We start from the raw sequence: 19,705 nt of genomic DNA on the forward strand, positions 1-19,705 counted from the left end.
GCAAATGTGGAACCTTGGTTTAAAAAAGGCAATGGGGAGAATTCTGGGAATTATAGACCAGTGAGTCTTGTAAACTCTTGGAGAGAATTCTTAAGGACAAGAATCCTTAAGTACAGTCTACTCAAGGATAGTCAGCTTGGCCTTCTGAGGGGGAAGGTCATGACTCATGAGGCTAATTGAGTTCTTTGAGGAGATTTCAAAAGAAATTGATGAAAGTAGGGTGGAAGATGTGATGTATATGGATTTGTAAGGCATCTGACAAATTCTCTCATGAAAGACTTGTTCAGAAAATCACAAGGCATGGGATTCATGGAACCTTGGCTGTGTGGATTCAGAACTGGCTTGCCAGTAAAAACCATGGAGTAGTCTTGGACAGAAAGTATTCCACCTGGAGGTCAATAACTAGTGGAGTTATGCAGGAATCTGCTCAGGGACCCCTGTTCTACAAATTTCTCATGAGACCACATTTGGAATATTGTGTTCAGTTCTGGCCACCTCATTATAGGAAGGATATGGAAGCTATGGAGAGAGTGCAGAGGATTTTCCCTGGATTCGAAAATGTCTTATGAGGCAAGGTTAGCAGACCTAGAATTTTTCTCTCTGGAGCAAAAAAGGAGCAAGGTGACTTAATAGATGTCTACAAAATTCTAGGAAGCATCCAGTACATTTTCCCCAGGGCAGGAAGCAAACATCTGAAGACACCAGTACAAAGTGAAGGGAGGAAAGTTTAGGGGAGATATCAGGGATAAATTTTTGCACAGAGCCTGGAATGCCTTGGCAGAGGCTGAAACATTAGGGACATTTAAGAGCCTCTTGGAGAGGCACATGAATGAAAGAAAAATAGAGGGTTATGAGGTAGGAAGGTTTTGTTTTTGGTGGGTTATATAGCTCGTCACAACATCAAGGGCCAGTACTGTGCTGTTGCGTTTATCTTCTATGTTCTAAGGAGATTAGTGTGGCAAGTTTTTTTACATACAGTTCAAATTTGTCAGCCTTCTGAAACAGCATTTCTCCAGTTTCTCCAGACCACAACACACAAACACACACTCATTACATAGGATATAATATTTACAAATTATATACATAAAGATACAATTTAAAATAAATATATAGAAATTTTCTGGGATGATTTATTCCATTACAGAATATTGTTCATTAATCTCACAGACTGCCAGAAGAAAGAAATGGTAGATACCTGGAACAGGCTGCCAGGGGCAGTGGTGGATGCTGATATGGTAGAATCCTGTTGACAGAAACATAAATATGCAAGGAATAGAGGGATATGTTCAAGCAGCAACATTTTAGTTTAATTAGGATATTATGTTTGCCACAGCAAATGTGGGTATAAGAGCCTGTCCCTGTGCTGTACTGTTCCATGTTCTATATACTGAAGGGCATAGTATGAAAATGAGAGGGAAGGGCATAGTATGAAAATGAGAGGGAGAATGTTTTAATGAGATTTGTAAGATCGATTTTTGCACAGATTGTTGGGAATGTATGGAATATGTTGCCAGGAGGAAGGTGGAAACAAAGTTTAAGAGGCATTCAAAAGGCATATGAAAGGCAGAGACCATTTGGAATCAGATGGGATCAGTTTGATTTGGCAACATGGGCAGCACAGATATTGTGGGCCTCAGGGCTTGTCCCTGAGCTGACCTGTTTAGTGTCATTTGTTCTATGTAAAATACAGGAAGAAACTGTATTCTGCGGAAAGAGAAGCAGTTAACAGAAAAAAGAGGTGGCACGGTTAACGTAGCAGTTAGCAAAACAGTTACATTACAGCACTTGCAACCAGGGTTCCAATCCAGCACTGTCTGTAAGAAATCTGTATGTTCTCCTTGAGCCTGCATGATCTCCTCTGGATGCTCTAGTTTCCTCCCACCCTTCAAAGCATACCAGGGATTGTTGGTCATTTGGGTGTAATTGGGCGGCACGGGGTCATGAGACAAAAGGCCCTGTTACCGTGCTGTTTGTCTATATTTAAATTTAAAAATGTAATGTTTCAGGTGGTTGGTTGTTTTCATCAACTAATTCAGAATTGTAAAAGAAATCAGATGTTTGTTTATTTTTTTTTGGGACGTGATCATTGTTGTTGAAAGCAGATATATTGTTCAGTCCTAAGAGGTTGGTGGTTAAACACCTTCTCAGAGTTTAATCCTTCTGGTGAAGGTACTTCATTAATGCCATTGACTAGGGAGCTCCAGGGTTTAGGGCCAGTGACGATGAAGGATTGATGATATATTTTAAAGTCAGATTGGTGTCTGACATTCTGGGGAGTCTGAAGAATGTGATCCAATGTATCGGCTGTCCTTAACCTTTGGGAGTGCTGTTGAGGTAGCCAGGGTAATTGTACTGTACTTTGTAAATGTATTAAATGTGGGGCATGTCTGTAAATTTTGTAAGGAATTAACATTGTGGGTGATCTATTGGATAACTGAGAAGTGAGGTTCTTTATCCTGAAAGTGTTGAGCTTGTTGAAGCTGCAATCTTTCAAGCCAGTGGAAAATATTTCAAGTCCTGTTCTTAACTTGTACCTTGTAGACCGTAGTAAGTCTTTGAGCTGTTAGAAGATGAATAACATTGCAGAATACCAGCCTTTGATCTGCTTTTGCAGCCATAGCATGTATTTGGGTGGTTCATTTGGTCAATGACGAACCCCAGGTTATTGACTGTAAGTATTAGGAAATAGCAATGGCATTGAATGTCAACAATAATAAGTAGGTTTTTTTTGACACAGATCTTGTCACATATCTAAGTCTAATGTAAACTGGTTAATTTGCTGAAGAATTGCTCGAGGGCTTGAACACTTCGAAATCATCAAAGAACATTCCCACTTCTGAACTTCGCATGGAAATATTGATGACACAGCTGAAGATGATTGGGCCTCGGACACTTTTCTGAGGTACTCCTACAGTGATGTGCTGGGACTGAGGTGATTGTACAGCATGAAATACTGGTGAGAGAAGATTTATCAATTATTTTAATAAGATGATTGGATTTCTAGTTGAAAAGAAAATCGTTTGTATTCGGCTATGTACAAACTGTAGTGGGGTGAACTTGATTTAATAGGCGCAATCATCAGCACCAAGGGTTTTTACAACCTCCTGTGCAGGGACAGCAGTTCCAACAATCACACAATTGACAAGACAGGAATGCACTGTATATAGAAACATGTCATTTATTTTTCTGACTTTTGAATATTCTAGCACTAATCAAAACAGTTTTAGTACACTGCCACAACACACCTCTCCCCTCATGATGAAGGTCACAAACTAATTAGTTCATTGAATAATCCATGTTTTCACCACCTTGTATAAAAACAAACATCCTCTATTAAAACAACTAATTTTTTTAATTGGTAGGTTGTATCAATGCAGAACAAGGGAAACCTCAGTTGTTAAAGCAGAAAATTTCACTTCAAGCTGTCCGGAGGTTCTGTGGGTGGAGGTGGAGGATATTCTAGGGCCGGACAATCATCAATAAAAAACACAAGGTCCTGTAAAAATAACGAGTGTAGTTATTGGCACAACATTCTACACATAGAACATAACAGCATGGTTGAGGCCCTTTGGCCCACGATGTTCTGCAACTGATATGAAACCTACTCAACAAACTACCTTACACGCACAACCCTCTATTTTTCTTGCATCCACCTGCCTAGCTAAGTCTTTTAAAAGTCCCTATTGTACCAGCCTTCACCACCACACCTGCCCAATGCATTCCAAGCTCCCGCTCCTCCCTGTATAAGATTTTTTAAAAACTTGCCCTGACGACTCCTTCAAACTTTCCTCCCCTCACTTCGTCCAATTGGGTTAGCGTCGTGGTAAGCCAACCCTGCGACAATCGCTCGGGCTGGAGGCTGTCTGGAAGGAGTTTGCACGTTCTCCCAGTGGCTCCAGTTTCTTCCCACCATAATTTGGGGGGTGGTGTGGGGCTTTAAATGGCCAGAATCATTTTCTGCCGTGCAGTGATTTTCTTTTCATTAAAATACAATGTGCTGGGTCGGTCGAACCTTACCAAACTAGAAAATCAGGAAAGCGTATGAAGTGTTGCATTATAATATTGAGATGACCACGCTCAGAACTATCTACAAATGAGGATGACTGATGAGGCGCTGGAATAATAGTCATTGTTTTGAAAATGAGGATTTGTTGTGAATAAAGAGCATGGAAGAAAAACCCATCCACCTCGAGCTCTCGCCTGGGAAGGGGAACTGAAAGCGAGACGATATGAAGCAGATGTGATACGTTACCCGGCGGCAGAGTCGGCTGATCAGATGATACAAGCGCTCCATGCGCAATTTCAGGAAAGCGATTCGTTTCAACTCCTTGCATTTCGGAGTGATGAGGTTTTCCAAAGCATAGACATGGTCGCGAAGTTTGACCAACACGCAAGCTTTCTGCAACGCGAAAAATGTGTCGTTAGTCTATTATTCCAAGGCTCGCTGACAGAACGGAGCCAAGTGCAGCTGATCTCAAGACCAAAGTACTTATGTGCACATTAATGTCTTCTTCTTCTTTGGCTTGGCTTCACGAACGAAGATTTATAAAGGGGGTAAATGTCCACGTCAGCTGCAGGCTCGTTTGTGGCTGACAAGTCCGATGCAAGACAGGCACACGCGGTTGCAAGAGAAAATTGGTTGGTTAGGGTTGGGTGTTGGGTTTTCCTCCTTTGTCTTTTGTCAGTGAGGTGGGCTCTGTGGTCTTCTTCAAAGGAGGTTGCTGCCCGCCGAACTGTGAGGCGCCAAGATGCACGGTTTGAGGCGATATCAGCCCACTGGCGGTGGTCAATGTGGCAGGCATCAAGAGATTTCTTTAGGCAGTCCTTGTACCTCTTCTTTGGTGCACCTCTGTCACGGTGGCCAGTGGAGAGCTCGCCATATAACACGATCTTGGGAAGGTGATGGTCCTCCATTCTGGAGATGTGACCCACCCAACGCAGCTGGATCTTCAGCAGCGTGGACTCGATGCTGTTGGCCTCTGCCATCTCGAGTACTTCGATGTTAGGGATGAAGTCGCTCCAATGAATGTTGAGGATGGAGTGGAGACAACACTGGTGGAAGCGTTCTAGGAGCCGTAGGTGATGCCGGTAGAGGACCCATGATTCGGAGCCGAACAGGAGTGTGGGTATGACAACGGCTCTATATACGCTTATCTTTGTGAAGATTTTCAGTTGGTTGTTTTTCCATAGGCAAGTGAGCAACACATCGTCTCTGTGGAAGAAACATATTGACATCACTAGTCCACGTACAACACGTAATCAAGTCGCTAAATTGCCGTTCTAATTTACTGTGACGGGAAACTTCTCTAATCTTTCCATTGACACCGTGATTCCTTTTGCCTAATTTCAAAACCGCCGAATAACACGTCGGCAGAGCAGAATCAGCAATTATCAAGAGCATGGACAAGAGAATAAGTTTTCTGAGCGGATCCATTATAACCGGTCACAATATACAGCCGACTGTAACTTTGCAAGCGAAGCCCCCTGATCTTGAAGTGTGTCCTATTTATTAATCTTGCGCATGAACCCTTGGATTCGGCAAGGACCATTCCTGGCGTCCTTCCACCAGAAGGAGCCCAAATATGAACCAGACTCTCATTTCGGAACATGTTTCTTGCATTCCGATCAAAACCACCACACAGAACCTTCTGTTGATCACGTTCAGACCCGTCTATAATGAACAGAAACGTTCTGTTCATCAGGGATTTGATTTGATATTTCGGGTTTCATTATTCATGGCCAATGCAAATAGTTTTTGTTGAAATCGTAATTACCTATATTATTTAATACAAGTCGTGTGAGCTGGTGTCTTTAGCACTATAGTCTGTCTTGTGTGAACGGAGTATTGTCAATTCCTATCATTGCATGTGCGAAATCGAATCATTTTAATGAAATTGGATTATAAAACGCTAGGAGGTTGAAACAAATCCTAAATCAACATTTTGAGTCCGTATACTCCATAAACCAACAGAACGAAGCATTCAGTGGATGTGATTCTGTTGGGTAACACAGGCAATAACTTTACAGGGGACAGAACTAGAGATCAGTGTGGCATAAGGAGGCCATTATCATACATAAATGTGTACATTCCACTTCCATTTTCCCTCAAATCCTAGGATTTTTTTTCAAATATTTTCTAATGCCCTTTAGAAAGCTTTAGTAGCCATCATATCCTCAGTCAGTGCTTTTCAATATTTTAATAGATATAGCATGGTACCAGGCTCATGAACCTGCACTTCCCAAATACAATCATGTGGCCACTTAACATACTAAGCCCTGTATACCTTTGGAATGTAGGAGGAAACCAAAGCACCCAGAGGAAACCCAAGCAGGAATGGGGAGAACGTACAACCTCCTTACAGACAGGGCCGGATTCAAACCAGGGTCACTGGCACTGTAATTGCATTCTGCTAACCACTACACTATTCCTGCCACTTGTAAAGGTGAAAGTGTTTTTGTCCAATCGTCTGGGCCTCATCCCTTGATCATTGGGCAGGCTCGAGATTCTGGCTGAGTGTCTATTTCCTGATGTTTCCATTTGTAAAGATGAGCTGCACAGTGGAGTCTCACAGCTTCAGCAACCCTGGTGTATAAATGGAGTTTGCATCTCCCTTCGATCCCTGAATTCTACCCAGTTCCACCAGTTATCCCCTCCTCATCCAAAAGATGTGCATATTGATAGGTCAATTGGCCACTTTAATTGTCCTAATGTGTTGATGAGTGGTAGAATTGTGGGTGCTGATGGGAATGTGAGAAGATATTTGATGGTCACAAAAGGATCTGTTTCCATCCTGAATGATATAAAATAGATCAAGTTAACAGACGAGTGAAGAAAGAAATTTGCTTGCAGTTCTGATAATCTATATTCTATAAATTGTGCCAAGGTCAATAATTTTATCAAAAGAGAAATTAATATCCCGGAAGTGGCTCGAAGAGGGAACAATGGCAGAAGCTTGACAGAGAAGGAAGGACATTGAAGAGAGATAGAATTTAGTGAGCAAAGCTTGGGGCAGGGATAGAGACAGAAGCTGAGAGGAGACATGGTCAGGAGATGGAATAGGACCAATAATTGGTAAGAAGATCATGGGATTAAATGATTGAAAGGAAGAGATAGTTGAAGTGCTGAGAGGATCAAAATATGGTGTAAGTTAGTGAGAGAAGTTAGTGAAGTCTAGACAATTTTAGCCTCTGGGCTTCATCTACATTTGATTCGATTCATTGATTTATGCTGTGACAAATCTGTTGTGTCCAGGATAACTCTTTAATGGATATTGAGGTTCACTGTGAGAAAAAGTCTAATAGGGTGGCATGGTTGGCAGAGTGGGTGGCACGATGTTATTCAAGTGCCAGTGACCCGGGTTTGAATCTGGCACTGACTGTAAGGAATTTGTATGTTCTCCCTGTGACCTGCATGGGTTTTCCCTGGATGCTCCAGGTTTCTCCCACCGTCCAGAGTGTTTGGGGCTGTAGGTTAATTGGGTGTCAGGGGTTTCATCCTTTTCTTGAATTTCCTAAATTTTTGCATTGGCTGAGGTTTAGTTGTCATTCCAGCAGCAGTACTTTTATCCCACCAGGAGACCAGCGTGCCTGAAATACTCTGCTTTATTTATTTGGGGAAATAATATTTTTTAGAGACACAAGATGCCTGTGGTTCCTTTGAACTTGACAAAATATGTTTCAGATTTGAAATTAAATATAAACTATTTCATGTTTTTCTGAAGTTTATCTGAGGGACAACAATTTATTAATGCATAGTTCAATTAATTTACTACAATAATAAAAAACATGGATAAGTAGTACAAACATTTGTTGTAAGGTTTATAATTTTCTACAGGAATCTTCCATAGAGATAATAATCTGCACAATAACATTTAATGGTCAACACCAATTTCTAAAATAACTCGATGTTTATAAAATCTCTCGCAACATCACCAAGATGGCGGCAATGGTCAATGACTTTAGCAGAGGAGGCAAGACCCATACCTATGCCCAGATTAATGTCACTGAAATAGCAAGAGTTCATTGCTTGAAGTTCTTAGGAGTAAACATCTCCAATGAGTGCACATGGACCAATCAAGTTGATTTTGCACTCTATAAAACTCTAGTTTAACCACATTTAGATTATTATGTTCAGTTCTCATTGCAGGAAGAATGTGGAACCTTTAGAGAGGGCGCAGAGGAGATTTCAGGTTGTGGCCTGGATTGGAGAATGTGTCAAATGAAGCATAGTTGACCAAGGTAGGAGTTGTCTCTTTGAAACGACAAATGATGGGAGATGAAGTGGGTTAATGGAAGTTATATAAGATTATGAGAGGCATAGATAGCATGGACAGCCAGAACCTTTTTCCCAGGGTGACAATATCAAATATCAGAGGATATCTGTTTAAGGTGAGTGGAGGAGAATTTGTGGGAAATGTCAAAGATACAATTTTTTTTACACAGCACATGGTAGGTGACCAGAATGATTTGCTGGAAATGGTGGTTGGTACAATGGGAATAATTTTAAATACTGCTAGGTAGGCACATGGATGTAAAAGAAATAGAGGGTTATGGGTTGTGAGAATGGGAAGGATTAAATTGAAGTGGAGTAGGCTTATAGAGGATGGCACATCATAGTAGGCTGATGGGGTTGTATTTTGATGTACTGTTCTTTGTGCTGTGTCACAGTCAGGAAAACCCATCCATGTGTTTAGCTTCATAGAAAACTAAGGAAGTTCAGCATGTCCTCCATGTCCTACAACAACCTCAACAGGTGTCTCATGAAAATCATCCTATGGGATGCAACACAATATGGCATGGGAGCTACTCTGATCAAGATTGGAAGAAGATACTGAAGGCAGTGAACACAGATCAGAATATAACACAAACTTCCCTCCCTTCCATGAACACCATCTATGTTTCTGTCTGCCTTGGAACGAAGGACCCATCACACCCTGGATAAACTGTTTTCTCATTCCTCCCAGAGGAGAGAAGGATGGTGATTGTGATCAACAGGACTTCAAGACAATTTCTTTCCTCAGCCCATAGGCTCCTGAATAAACCCCATAACAGGGCTGTCATGCTGCCAATTGATCTTTCTTTTCATTGCAGTCCTGTAATCAGTAATTGTGCTCTTTACACGACTGTATGAACTTAGAGACAACCTGTTAGTCTGTTTGCAAAAGAACCCTTCTTACAGTACGAGGTATCCTGTGACAAATGAACCTAAACTTAATTTTTTTTTTAATTTAGTTTGTCAGATTGTGAGCTAAAGGTCAATGTGTAATCAACAGCCATTGCCAAGAATTTAATGATTTGATGGTTGAAATGATTCTATGAGAAGTATTAACTATTCACCCTGCATTTCTTTGTTTTAAGTAGCTCAAATAAATTGTGCACAGCTTTGTACACAGCACAGGTAAATTATGGAGAAGTAATAGTGGTAGTTGGAATAACAAAGAACTGGTACCATTTTCTGAGATTGGGACCTCTTCAATCATCCTTAAAATGATTACATTTAGAAGCTTGGAGCAAAATATTTTAGAAACCAATGTGGTGGGCACAACAAAGTAGAGATTTTGGTGAAAGCCAGCCTATTTTGTTGATGGGCCTCTTCCACATTTAATTTTCAAGCAGCATTCCAGGATGCTCTGAAAAGCACATTGCATTCATTGAATGTGAGCAACCTTTTGGTTTGTAAACTTATTTGTCTGCTTCTAAAAGATAGTTGCAAAGTAGGTTAAGATTGCCCCAGAGTTTTCTCTGAGGGATCTTTATGAAGCTGTGAGATCTAATAAGAAACCATCATTCCTTTGAAGAGGGAAATTAAAGTTGAAGTGAAGTTGGATTGAATTGACAGAGGAACTTAACATTGCCTTGGTGATCTGGATATACTTATGTATTGGATATAGCTCTAATACATAACTGGATCAGTTCATAACTTTTTTCCCATCACTTTGAGAGTTTCCGCTGTGCGTTAAAACATAGAAGATAAAATACTTTGACCCTTGATGTTGTGCCAACCTATATGATCTATTTAAAAGTATTAAACCCACCCTACCCTGTAACCTTCTATCTTACTTTCATCCATGTGCCTGTCTAAAAGTCTCTTAAATGGCCCTAATGTTTCAGTCTCCACAACCATTGTCGGCAAGGCATCCACGCACCCACAACTCTCTGAGTAAAAAAACTTACTCCTGATGTCTCCCTTATACTCCCATCCCTTAACCTTGTACATATGTCCTCTGGCATTTGCTATTCCTGCCCTGGGAAACTGGCACTGGGTGTCCACCCTATCTATGCCTCTTATAATCTTGTATATCTCTATCATATCTCCTCTCATCCTTCTACACATCAAAGAGAAAAGTCCCAGCTCTGATAACCTTGCCTCATAAGACTTGTTTTCCAATCCTGGAAACATCCTGGTATATCTCTGCATCCTCTTTAGAGCGTCCACATCCTTCATATAATGAGGTGACCAGAACTCAACACTAAACTCTAGGTGTGGTCTTACCAGAGATTTGCAGAGTTGCAACATGACCTGTCCACTCCTGAACTCTCCTCTTATTAATGAAGCCCAGCTTCACATAGGCCTTCTGAACTATCCTATCAACCTCTGCAGTGACATTGAGGGATGTATGGATTTGAACCCCAAGGTATGTTTGTTCATCCACACTCTTAAGCCATTAACCCCATATTCAGCCTTCTGGTTTGTCTTTTCCAAGTGCATCAGTTCGCACTTACCTAAATTGAACTCTATCGGCCATTTTTATGCCCAACTCTGCATCCTGCCTATATTGTCTTGTATCCTTCGACAACCTTCAGCTCCATCCAAAACTCCTTCAACCTTTGGGTCATCCACAAACTTACTAACCCATCTTTCTGCCTCCATCAAGGTAATTTATAAAAATCACAAAGGGCAGGGGTCCAAGAACCGATCCTTGTGGCACTCCATTAGTCTCTGATCTCCAGATAGAATACTTTCCTTCCACTACTACTCTCTGCTTTCTACCTGCAAGCCCATTTTTAATCCACACAGCCAAGGTTCCACTGATCCCATGCCTGATGACTTTTTGGATGAGTCTCCCATGGGGCACCTTGTCAAATGCCTTTCTAAAATCCATGTAGACCACATCTACTACCCTTCCCTTATCAATTTATTTTGTTACCTCTTCAAAAACTCAATTAGACTCATGAGGCATGACCTTCGCTTCACAAAGCTATGCTGACTATCCTTGAGTAGACTGCACTTATCCAAATGGTCATAAATCCTATTCTTAAGAATGGTTTGCGTACCACTGATGAAAGACTCACTGGTCTATAATTCCCAGGATTCTCCCTATTACCTTTTTGAAACAAGGGGGATGACATTTGCCATTCTTCAATCCTCTGGCACCTCACCTGCAGCCAAAGAGGATTCAAAGATCAAAGCTACTACCCCAGCTATCTCTTTTCTCACTTCCCAAAAGCAACCTTGGGATATCACATCTGGCCCCAGGGACTTTTCAATCTAGATGTTTTAAAGAAGATCCAACATTTCCACTTCCTTAATCACCACATTGTCCAACACAGAGGCTTGTTCAATTTCAACCCTCACCATGATCAAGGTCCTTTTCTTTTGTGAATACTGATTCAAAGTATTCATTTAGGACCTCCCCAACCTCCTCCACCTTTAGGCGCATGTTGCCTCCTTTATCCTTTAGCAGCCCCACCTTCATTCTCTTCATCCTTCTGTTCCTCACATACACATAGAATATCCGACATGCCAAGGTCCAAAGCCTTCTCATGGCCATTCGAGCTCTCCTAAGCCCTTTCTTAAGCTCCTTCCTGGCTACCATATATTTCTCATGAGCCCTTTCTATTTCCTGCTTCATATAACTAACATGTGCTTCCTCCTTCCTCTTGACTAGTTGTCTTACCTGTTTTGGCAACAATGGTTCCCTTTTCCTACCACCTTTTCCTTGTCCTAGTCGACAAATTTATCCTGAAACTTACGCAAGTGGTCCCTAAACTTCCTTCACATTACTTCTGTATTTTAACCCTTAAAAACAGTGGTAGATTGACCTTTGGGGGGCCCAGAAGGGAGGCCTGGAAAAACCAAGGACGTTGGGCTCTCGGTAGGAGTGGGGATCATGGGCTCTTCAATTCTTTCAACCCAAAAAGTTCAATCAATTCCCTGGTGTTTATTGACCCCCTTTTGACCCCCTGGCATTTTTTGACCCCTTGGATGGTTCCATTAACCTTCAGGGGTCGATATCTACCACTTTTGAGAGCCCTAATATAAATTATTTAATGTAACTTAATCTCATTTTATTCTATTCAATGAAGGGTGGGGCAGGGGGGTAAGGTCAGGGGGAGCCTTACTAAAGCTCAGCCTATGGGCCTGGGTGCCATTGCTTAAACATCTGTTTCCAATTTCCTCTTGCTAGTTCCTGCTTCATCCCTTCATAATTAGCCCTTCCCCAGTTAAGCACTTGCCCTATTTGACTGTTTTTATCTCTTTCCATAGCTATACTGAAGCTAAGGGAGTTGTGGTCGCCAAAATGCTCACCTACCAAGAGCCCAGCCACCTGACCAGGTTCATTACTCAGAACCAGATCCAGTATGGCCTCTCCTCTCTTTGGCTGGTCCACATACAATGTCCTGAATACATCTGACAAATTAAGCCCCATTTATTCCTCTTGCTGTCAGGAGGTGCCAGTCAATATTAGGGAAGGTGAAATCACCCGTAACTACAACCCTGTATTTCCCTGCACCATTCCAAAATCTGTCTGCTTATCTGCTCCTCGGTGTCCCAAGAGTTATATGGGGGCCTATAGATGACTCCCAGCACAGTGATAGCACCCTTCTCATTTTCTGACTTCCACCCACATCAACTCCCTACAGCGTCCTTCCTTTCTATAGCCATGATATTATCCCCGACCAGTCATGCTATGCCCCATCCCCTTCTATCTCCCATCCTATTTTTAAAACACGTAAACGCGGTACTGCATGATCAGCCAATCTTGCCCTTCCTCCAGCCAAGTTTCAGTAACAGCCACAACATTGTTGAAAGCCACAACATCCACATACTGATCCATGCTCTAATTTCATCCCCTTTATTCCTAATACTCCTAGCACTGAAATAGACACATTTTGACCCTTCTAAATGGCTTCATTTATGTTTTGTCCCTTGCCTGTCCTTCCTCACCAAATCAGAGCACATGGCTTCATGCTTTTATCCTTCTATCCTAATCACTGCACTCACATTCTGATTCCCACCTGAACCCTCCCCAATAACTCTAGAAAACCTGCCTGCCTGGCTATTGGTCCCCCTTCAGTTCAGGTGCAGCCCGTCCTTTTTGCACAGGTCAGACATTCCCCAGAAGAGATATCCCAATTGTTGTGTTTCATTAGATGTGGAGGCTTCCAATTTGCAAGTATTACTCTCTGAAGTGACAGTTTCTCTCTTGAGTGCTTGGAATAAATGTCATCAGATACTAATGACAGATAATTTAATCACTGAATTAATTATATCATTTCAAGGAATGAATTGTTAAGTGACTAATTGGATTGACCTAAAATAGTTTACGTAAGCAGTGCTCTTGTGAATGGCAAGCTTAACCATCTAATAAAGAAGTTGATCACAATAACTGTGTTTTTATTTTTAGATAATTTTAGTCTTGCTTAAATATATTTTGATGGAATATATTTTAGATACTTGCTTTGTATCTTCAGACACCTAAATGAGTAAATTCTTTACTGCTACCACAACATTGTTGGCATTACCTAACCAAACTTCCTCACTATTCGGCCTTGCTAGCTCTAATAGTTTGACTCTACAAGATTTCAAGCTTAACTTCAAACTTGGCCAAGTTTTATCTAGTGATTTTTTTTTTAAATCAACATATTTCCAACAACATTGAAGACTCATTCAGTATTTTTAATGCAACTATATATTGTGTCCTATTCCTCAGCAAAATTTCTCTTCTGTTCATTTTTAACTGGGACAAAAGATCCATTGTGTGTTTCTAGTACTGTATAATGTAATTGCAAGAAAAGTAGAGTTTAGTATGTCAGCATTCCATCCATTCATCAAAAAAACCCCTAAATTGCCAGTCTGGCTTTTAAAATACATTCCCTATAACTGCGGTTGCAGTAATAAGAAGCAGGAAACACAATACGGAGAAACTAAAGTAACTAGTCCTGTGTTGAATTATCATGCAAATCTTTACATTAAAGCAATGAAAACAAATACTGCTCTTTAAAAACAAAACATAATCTGCTGAAGGAACCCAGCAGGTCAATCACCATTAGCAGGAGGAAAATAATGGTTGACATTTTGAGCCAAAATGGTTAATGAAGCATTGGGCTTGGGTAAAATGCCAGAAGACTAGAGGGTGGCTAATATTGTGCTGTCATTTTTTTAAAAAAAAGCAGCATAGCCAAGCCAGGCAACTACAAGCCAATGAGCTGGAGAGGACTCTGAGGGAGCACTTGGACAGTCAGGGACTAATTGGAGGTAGTCCAATTCATGTCTCATGAATCTGTGTTTTTTGAAGAGATGGCCTATAGAGTTGAAGAGGGAAGGGGGGCAGTGGACATTATATATGTAGCAAGGCTTTCAACAAGGTCCATCTGGAAGATTAAATCCCTTGGGATCTGAGATGAGCTGGCCCAATGGATTCAAAACTGGATTTGTAGATGGAGGCAGAGGCCAGTAGTAGAAGGATGTATACCTGATAGAAGACCTGTGTCCAGTGGTGTTTCGCTGGTGTTGGTACTGGGTCCACTGCTGTTTGTCATCAATATTAACAATTTAGATTGCAACTTGATTAACTTGATGAGTAACTTTGCAGATAACACCAAGATTGGTGGCTTAGTGTATAGTGAAGAAGAATATCTAAGTGTACAACAGGATCTAGATCAGTTGGGTAGGTGGGCCAAGGAATGGCAAATGGAATTTAACTCTGACCAATGTAAAGTGTTGTATTGGGAAGTCAAACTAGGGTGGGACATACAAACTTCCATAATGTTTGGGATAAAGACATTATTTTTCCTTTATTTGTCTCTTTGCTCCAGTTTTAAATTTGTAATCAAACAAACAATTCATATGAAGTGCACATTCCACATTTTATTCAAGCTTATTTGTATATATTTTGGTGAAATTACAGCACTTTTCATACATAGTTCCTCCATTTCAGGCATCATAATGTTTGGGACATTTGGCTTCATAAGTATTTGTGAGTCCTCAGGTATGTTTAATTGCTTCATTGATGCAGGTATAAGCGAGATAGGCTTGCTTCTAAGCTTTTGATCATCTTTGGAATTTGTAACATAAATTTTCAACATAAGGACCAGAGCTGTGACAATGAAAGTCAAAGAAGCCACTATGAGGATAAAAAAAAAACAAGAATAAAACAGTAAGAGACATTGCCCAAACTTTAGGATTACCAAAATCAACAATTTAGAACATCATTAAGAAAGAGTGTACTGGTGAGCTCAATAATCAGAAAGGGACTGGAAGGCCAAGAAAGACCTCCTATGTTAATGAAATAAGCTCATTATAATGAAGAAAAATCCCATCCTACATCATCCTACAGCAAGACAATGATCCCAAACATACTGCTAAAGTAACAAAGTTTTTCAAAGCTAAAAAACAGGAAAATTCCTGAATGGCCAAGTCAGTCACCTGATCTATATCTAATATGCTGAAGAGAAAATTTAAGTAGATAAGTCCCCAAAACAAGCAGGAGCTGAAGATGGCTGCAGTAGTGGCCTGGTAGAGTATCACCAGAGAAGATGCTTAGCACTGGTGATGTTGTGAATCACAAACTTCAAACAGTCATTGCATGCAAAAGATATGCAACAAACTGCGGTTCAGTTATTGTAGCAGTTAGTGCAACGCCTTTACAGTGCTAGCAATTGGGACTGGAGTTCAAATCCTGTGCTGTCTGTAAGGAGTTTATGTTCTCCCCATGTCTGCAAGGGTTTTTCCCAGGGGCTATGGTTTCCTCTCACCATTTGAAATGTACCGGGGTGTAGGTTAATTGGGTGTAAATTGGGCGTACAGACTTGTGGGCCAAAATGGCCTGTTACTTTGCTGTATATCTAAATTTTAAAAATTTAAATTTAAACATGACTACTTTAACATACAGAGCATTGCTATGTGCCTTGAAATCAGGGGATTAAAGTGCTTTAATTTCTACATGGTCAAACCAAAATGTACACACTTACCCTTTAATAAGATCTGGAATGTGCACTTTAATCACATGTAAATTGTTTAATTACAAATTCAAAACTGTGGATCACCAGAGGAAAATAAAGAAAAAAATGACTTTCTCCCAAACATTATGGAGGGCACTGTACATGATGAATAGCCAGGTATTGTGGAACAGAGAGACCTAGCGAGTTACAGGTGCATAGTTGCTTGAAAGTTGAAACAGATGGATACAGTCGTGAAGAAGGCATTTGGCATGGTGGACTTTATTGGGCAGGGTACAGAGTACAACATTTTGGAACTCACAATTCAGCTGTGCAAAGCACTGGTGAGAATATTCTTGGAATACTATGTGTAGTTCTGATCACCCAGCTTTTGGAAGGACATTAATAATTTGAAAAGGATGCAGAGGAGATTCACTAGAATGATGAAAGGCTCAAACCCAAAACATTGGTTATATACCTTTATCTTTGCTATAGTACACCTCCAGCATTGTGTTTTTACTTCACAGGGATGTTGCTGGGATTGGAGATGTTGAGCTATAGGGAGAGGTTGGACAGACTGAGTGAAGGAGGCTAACTGTATGGTTTATAAAATCATAAGGGTTATGGATAAAGTGAATGCTCACTGTCTATTTCCCAGGGTACATAATTCCAGTACTAGAGGGTATGTGTTTAAGTTGAGATGGAAAGATTTCGGAGGGATTTGAAAGGAAATTCTTTAACTTAGAGAGTGGTCTGCAACTGGAATGAGAGGAAACTATAGATGTGGGCACAATGATAACATTCAAAAGACATTTGTACAAATTAATGGAGAAGACAGGACAATTGCAGGCAAGTGGGATTAGCCCAGAATATTGGTAGTGCAAAAAAAACTGTACACAGCATATACATGTAAACAAATAAAGATCTGTAAACAGATAAATGTAAACACTGACTGCAATACAGAGAGAATTTTTAAAAAATCAATATAATGCACAAGTCCTTAAGTGAGTTTGTTGTTGAGGAGTCTAATAGGTGGAGGTGTGATAGCCATGCTCCAGTCAAGGTACAAAAAGTACAACCAAGCAACACAGTACAATTCAAACAGACTTTATTTGAATAATGCTAGTGGGAATGAGCAGTCGTTAGTGTTGGGTAGACAAGGTCACCTCACTAAGACTGTTTGGTCTCATTCAAAGAACACAGTCACAGGGTACAATATTTAAGGCATTTTCCTGCATACAAATTGGATATCATTTCTTTGAATGTATTTACAACTTATGTTCTGCATTTTGCATATCTTCTTCTTGAAGGATTTGTTGTCAATCATTTATTCTTATGTATGTCTCAATTAAGAGACATCCATGAATAGAAAAATCACAGAAGTCTGGAAGGGTTACTCTCAGTAACCACCAATATCAGTTCTCTGCCTACCTCATTTCTAGTTTTCAATTAACACATGCAAATGGCTAATGAATCTTAAATTATTGAAGTTAACAATGGTGGCCAAAACTTCTGAGCAGAAACAATGCCAACCAGGGACTGAGTGGCACCATCAGTGTTACTGGACATTTAGAGCAGCCTTTGACAATTTACATCTTGTCTGACAAGTAGTAACTCAATCCAGCGCAGCTGGATCTTCAGCTGTCGACCTCTGCCATCTCGAGTACTTCGACGTTAGGGATGAAAGCGCTCCAATGGATGTTGAGGATGGAGCGGAGACAACGCTGGTGGAAGCGTTCTAGGAGCCGTAGGTGGTGCCGGTAGAGGACCCATGATTCGGAGCCGAACAGGAGTGTGGGTATGACAACGGCTCTGTATACGCTTATCTTTGTGAGGTTTTTCAGTTGGTTGTTTTTCCAGACTCTTTTGTGTAGTCTTCCAAAGGCGCTATTTGCCTTGGCGAGTCTGTTGTCTTACTCATTGTCGATCCTTGCATCTGATGAAATGGTGCAGCCGAGATAGGTAAACTGGTTGACCGTTTTGAGTTTTGTGTGCCCGATGGAGTCACGTCTCCAGAATGGAGGACCATCGCCTTCCCAAGATCGTGTTATATGGCGAGCTCTCCACTGGCCACCGTGACAGAGGTGCACCAAAGAAAAGGTACAAGGACTGCCTAAAGAAATCTCTTGGTGCCTGCCACATTGACCACCGCCAGTGGGCTGATAACGCCTCAAACCGTGCATCTTGGCGCCTCACAGTTTGGCGGGCAGCAACCTCCTTTGAAGAAGACCGCAGAGCCCACCTCACTGACAAAAGGCAAAGGAGGAAAAACCCAACACCCAACCCCAACCAACCAATATTCCCCTGCAACCGTGTCTGCCTGTCCCGCATCGGACTTGTCAGCCACAAACGAGCCTGCAGCTGACGTGGACTTTTTATCCCCTCCATAAATCTTCATCCGCGAAGCCAAGCCAAAGAGTAACTCAATCAGCTAGTTTTGGGTGGGAAGCCAATTTATGAATGGGCTCCCTTTTGACAGCTCGTTGACACGATTCGTAGTTAGCACTATTGTGTTAAAGAGATCAGGCAGGTATCAGGATATCTGTAACCTGGGGGTTCTGTGGAAGGGGTGAGAATTGATTTCTGTTTGGAAGGTTTATACCCTGTTCTCTGGAGGCTTCTTGACTGAGTAAAACTTATGCTGGTTTTCTTATAAATTATTTTTGTAGCTATCTTAAAAACACGACTTTCTACATTTCAACAGAGGGGTAGCAGCTGTTCCTGAACCTTGTGATGTGAGTCTTGTGGCACATATACCTCTTCTGATGGCAGCAGTAAGAAGAGCATGTGCTGGGTGGTGTGAATCCTTGATGATTGCTGCTGCTCTCTGATGGCAGCGTTCCCTGCAGATGTACTCAATAGTGGGAAGAGTTTTGTCTATGATGCCCTAGGCTGTGTCCACTACCTTTTGGAGTGCTTTACATTCAGTGAATTGGTGTCCCCCTAGCACAATGTGATTGCAGCCAGTCAGCACATTTTCCACCATACATCTGTAGAGATTTGTCAGGGTGCCTGGTGTTATATCAAACCCCCACAAACTCCCGAGGAATTAAAGTTGCTGATGTGCTTTTTTCATGATGCCAGTAGTGTGTTGGGTCCAGGAAAGATACTCCGAGATAGTGACTCCCAAGTACTTGGCTCATACTCTCCACCTCTGATCCCCCAATCAGTTGGGCAAAAGCACCTGTTCTATGCTATATAACTCTGAGATAGGTGGATTCCATGCTGGGGCTTCAGTTTCCCAACATAATGGTGTTCATTGGTAGGTTATTTGGGCATTATAATTTGCCTTAGTAAGACAGTGAGTGGTAGCATATGGCTGAAGCTGATGGGAATGTTGGAAGAATAAAATGGGTAAAACATGAACATCTGCATTAACTGTGACTGTAGTAAAAACAGAAATGCTGTAGGAACTCAGCATGTCTTGCAGCGTCCATGGGAGGCAACAATTTATAACCAAAGTTTTGGGCCTCAGCCCTTATGGCAGGTATCGGAATTAAAAGGCTGGAGAGAAGGAAAGAAAGAACGGGGGGGGGGGATTGAT

At 41.3% G+C, this 19,705-nt stretch overlaps 1 protein-coding gene across 1 annotated transcript; it reads right to left on the bottom strand.

The window, feature by feature from the left end:
- Nucleotides 1-3,412: 3,412 nt before the first annotated feature.
- cytl1 (cytokine like 1) lies at nt 3,413-5,434 on the bottom strand. Its single transcript, XM_069922846.1, is given in 5 exon segments — nt 3,413-3,496; nt 4,253-4,420; nt 5,189-5,212; nt 5,290-5,340; nt 5,342-5,434. Coding segments are annotated over 5 exon segments (420 nt in total).
- Between the last annotated feature and the right edge of the window lie 14,271 nt (nt 5,435-19,705).

This window comes from Narcine bancroftii, chromosome 3 (genome assembly GCF_036971445.1).
Source record: "Narcine bancroftii isolate sNarBan1 chromosome 3, sNarBan1.hap1, whole genome shotgun sequence".
Lineage (NCBI taxonomy): Eukaryota > Metazoa > Chordata > Chondrichthyes > Torpediniformes > Narcinidae > Narcine > Narcine bancroftii.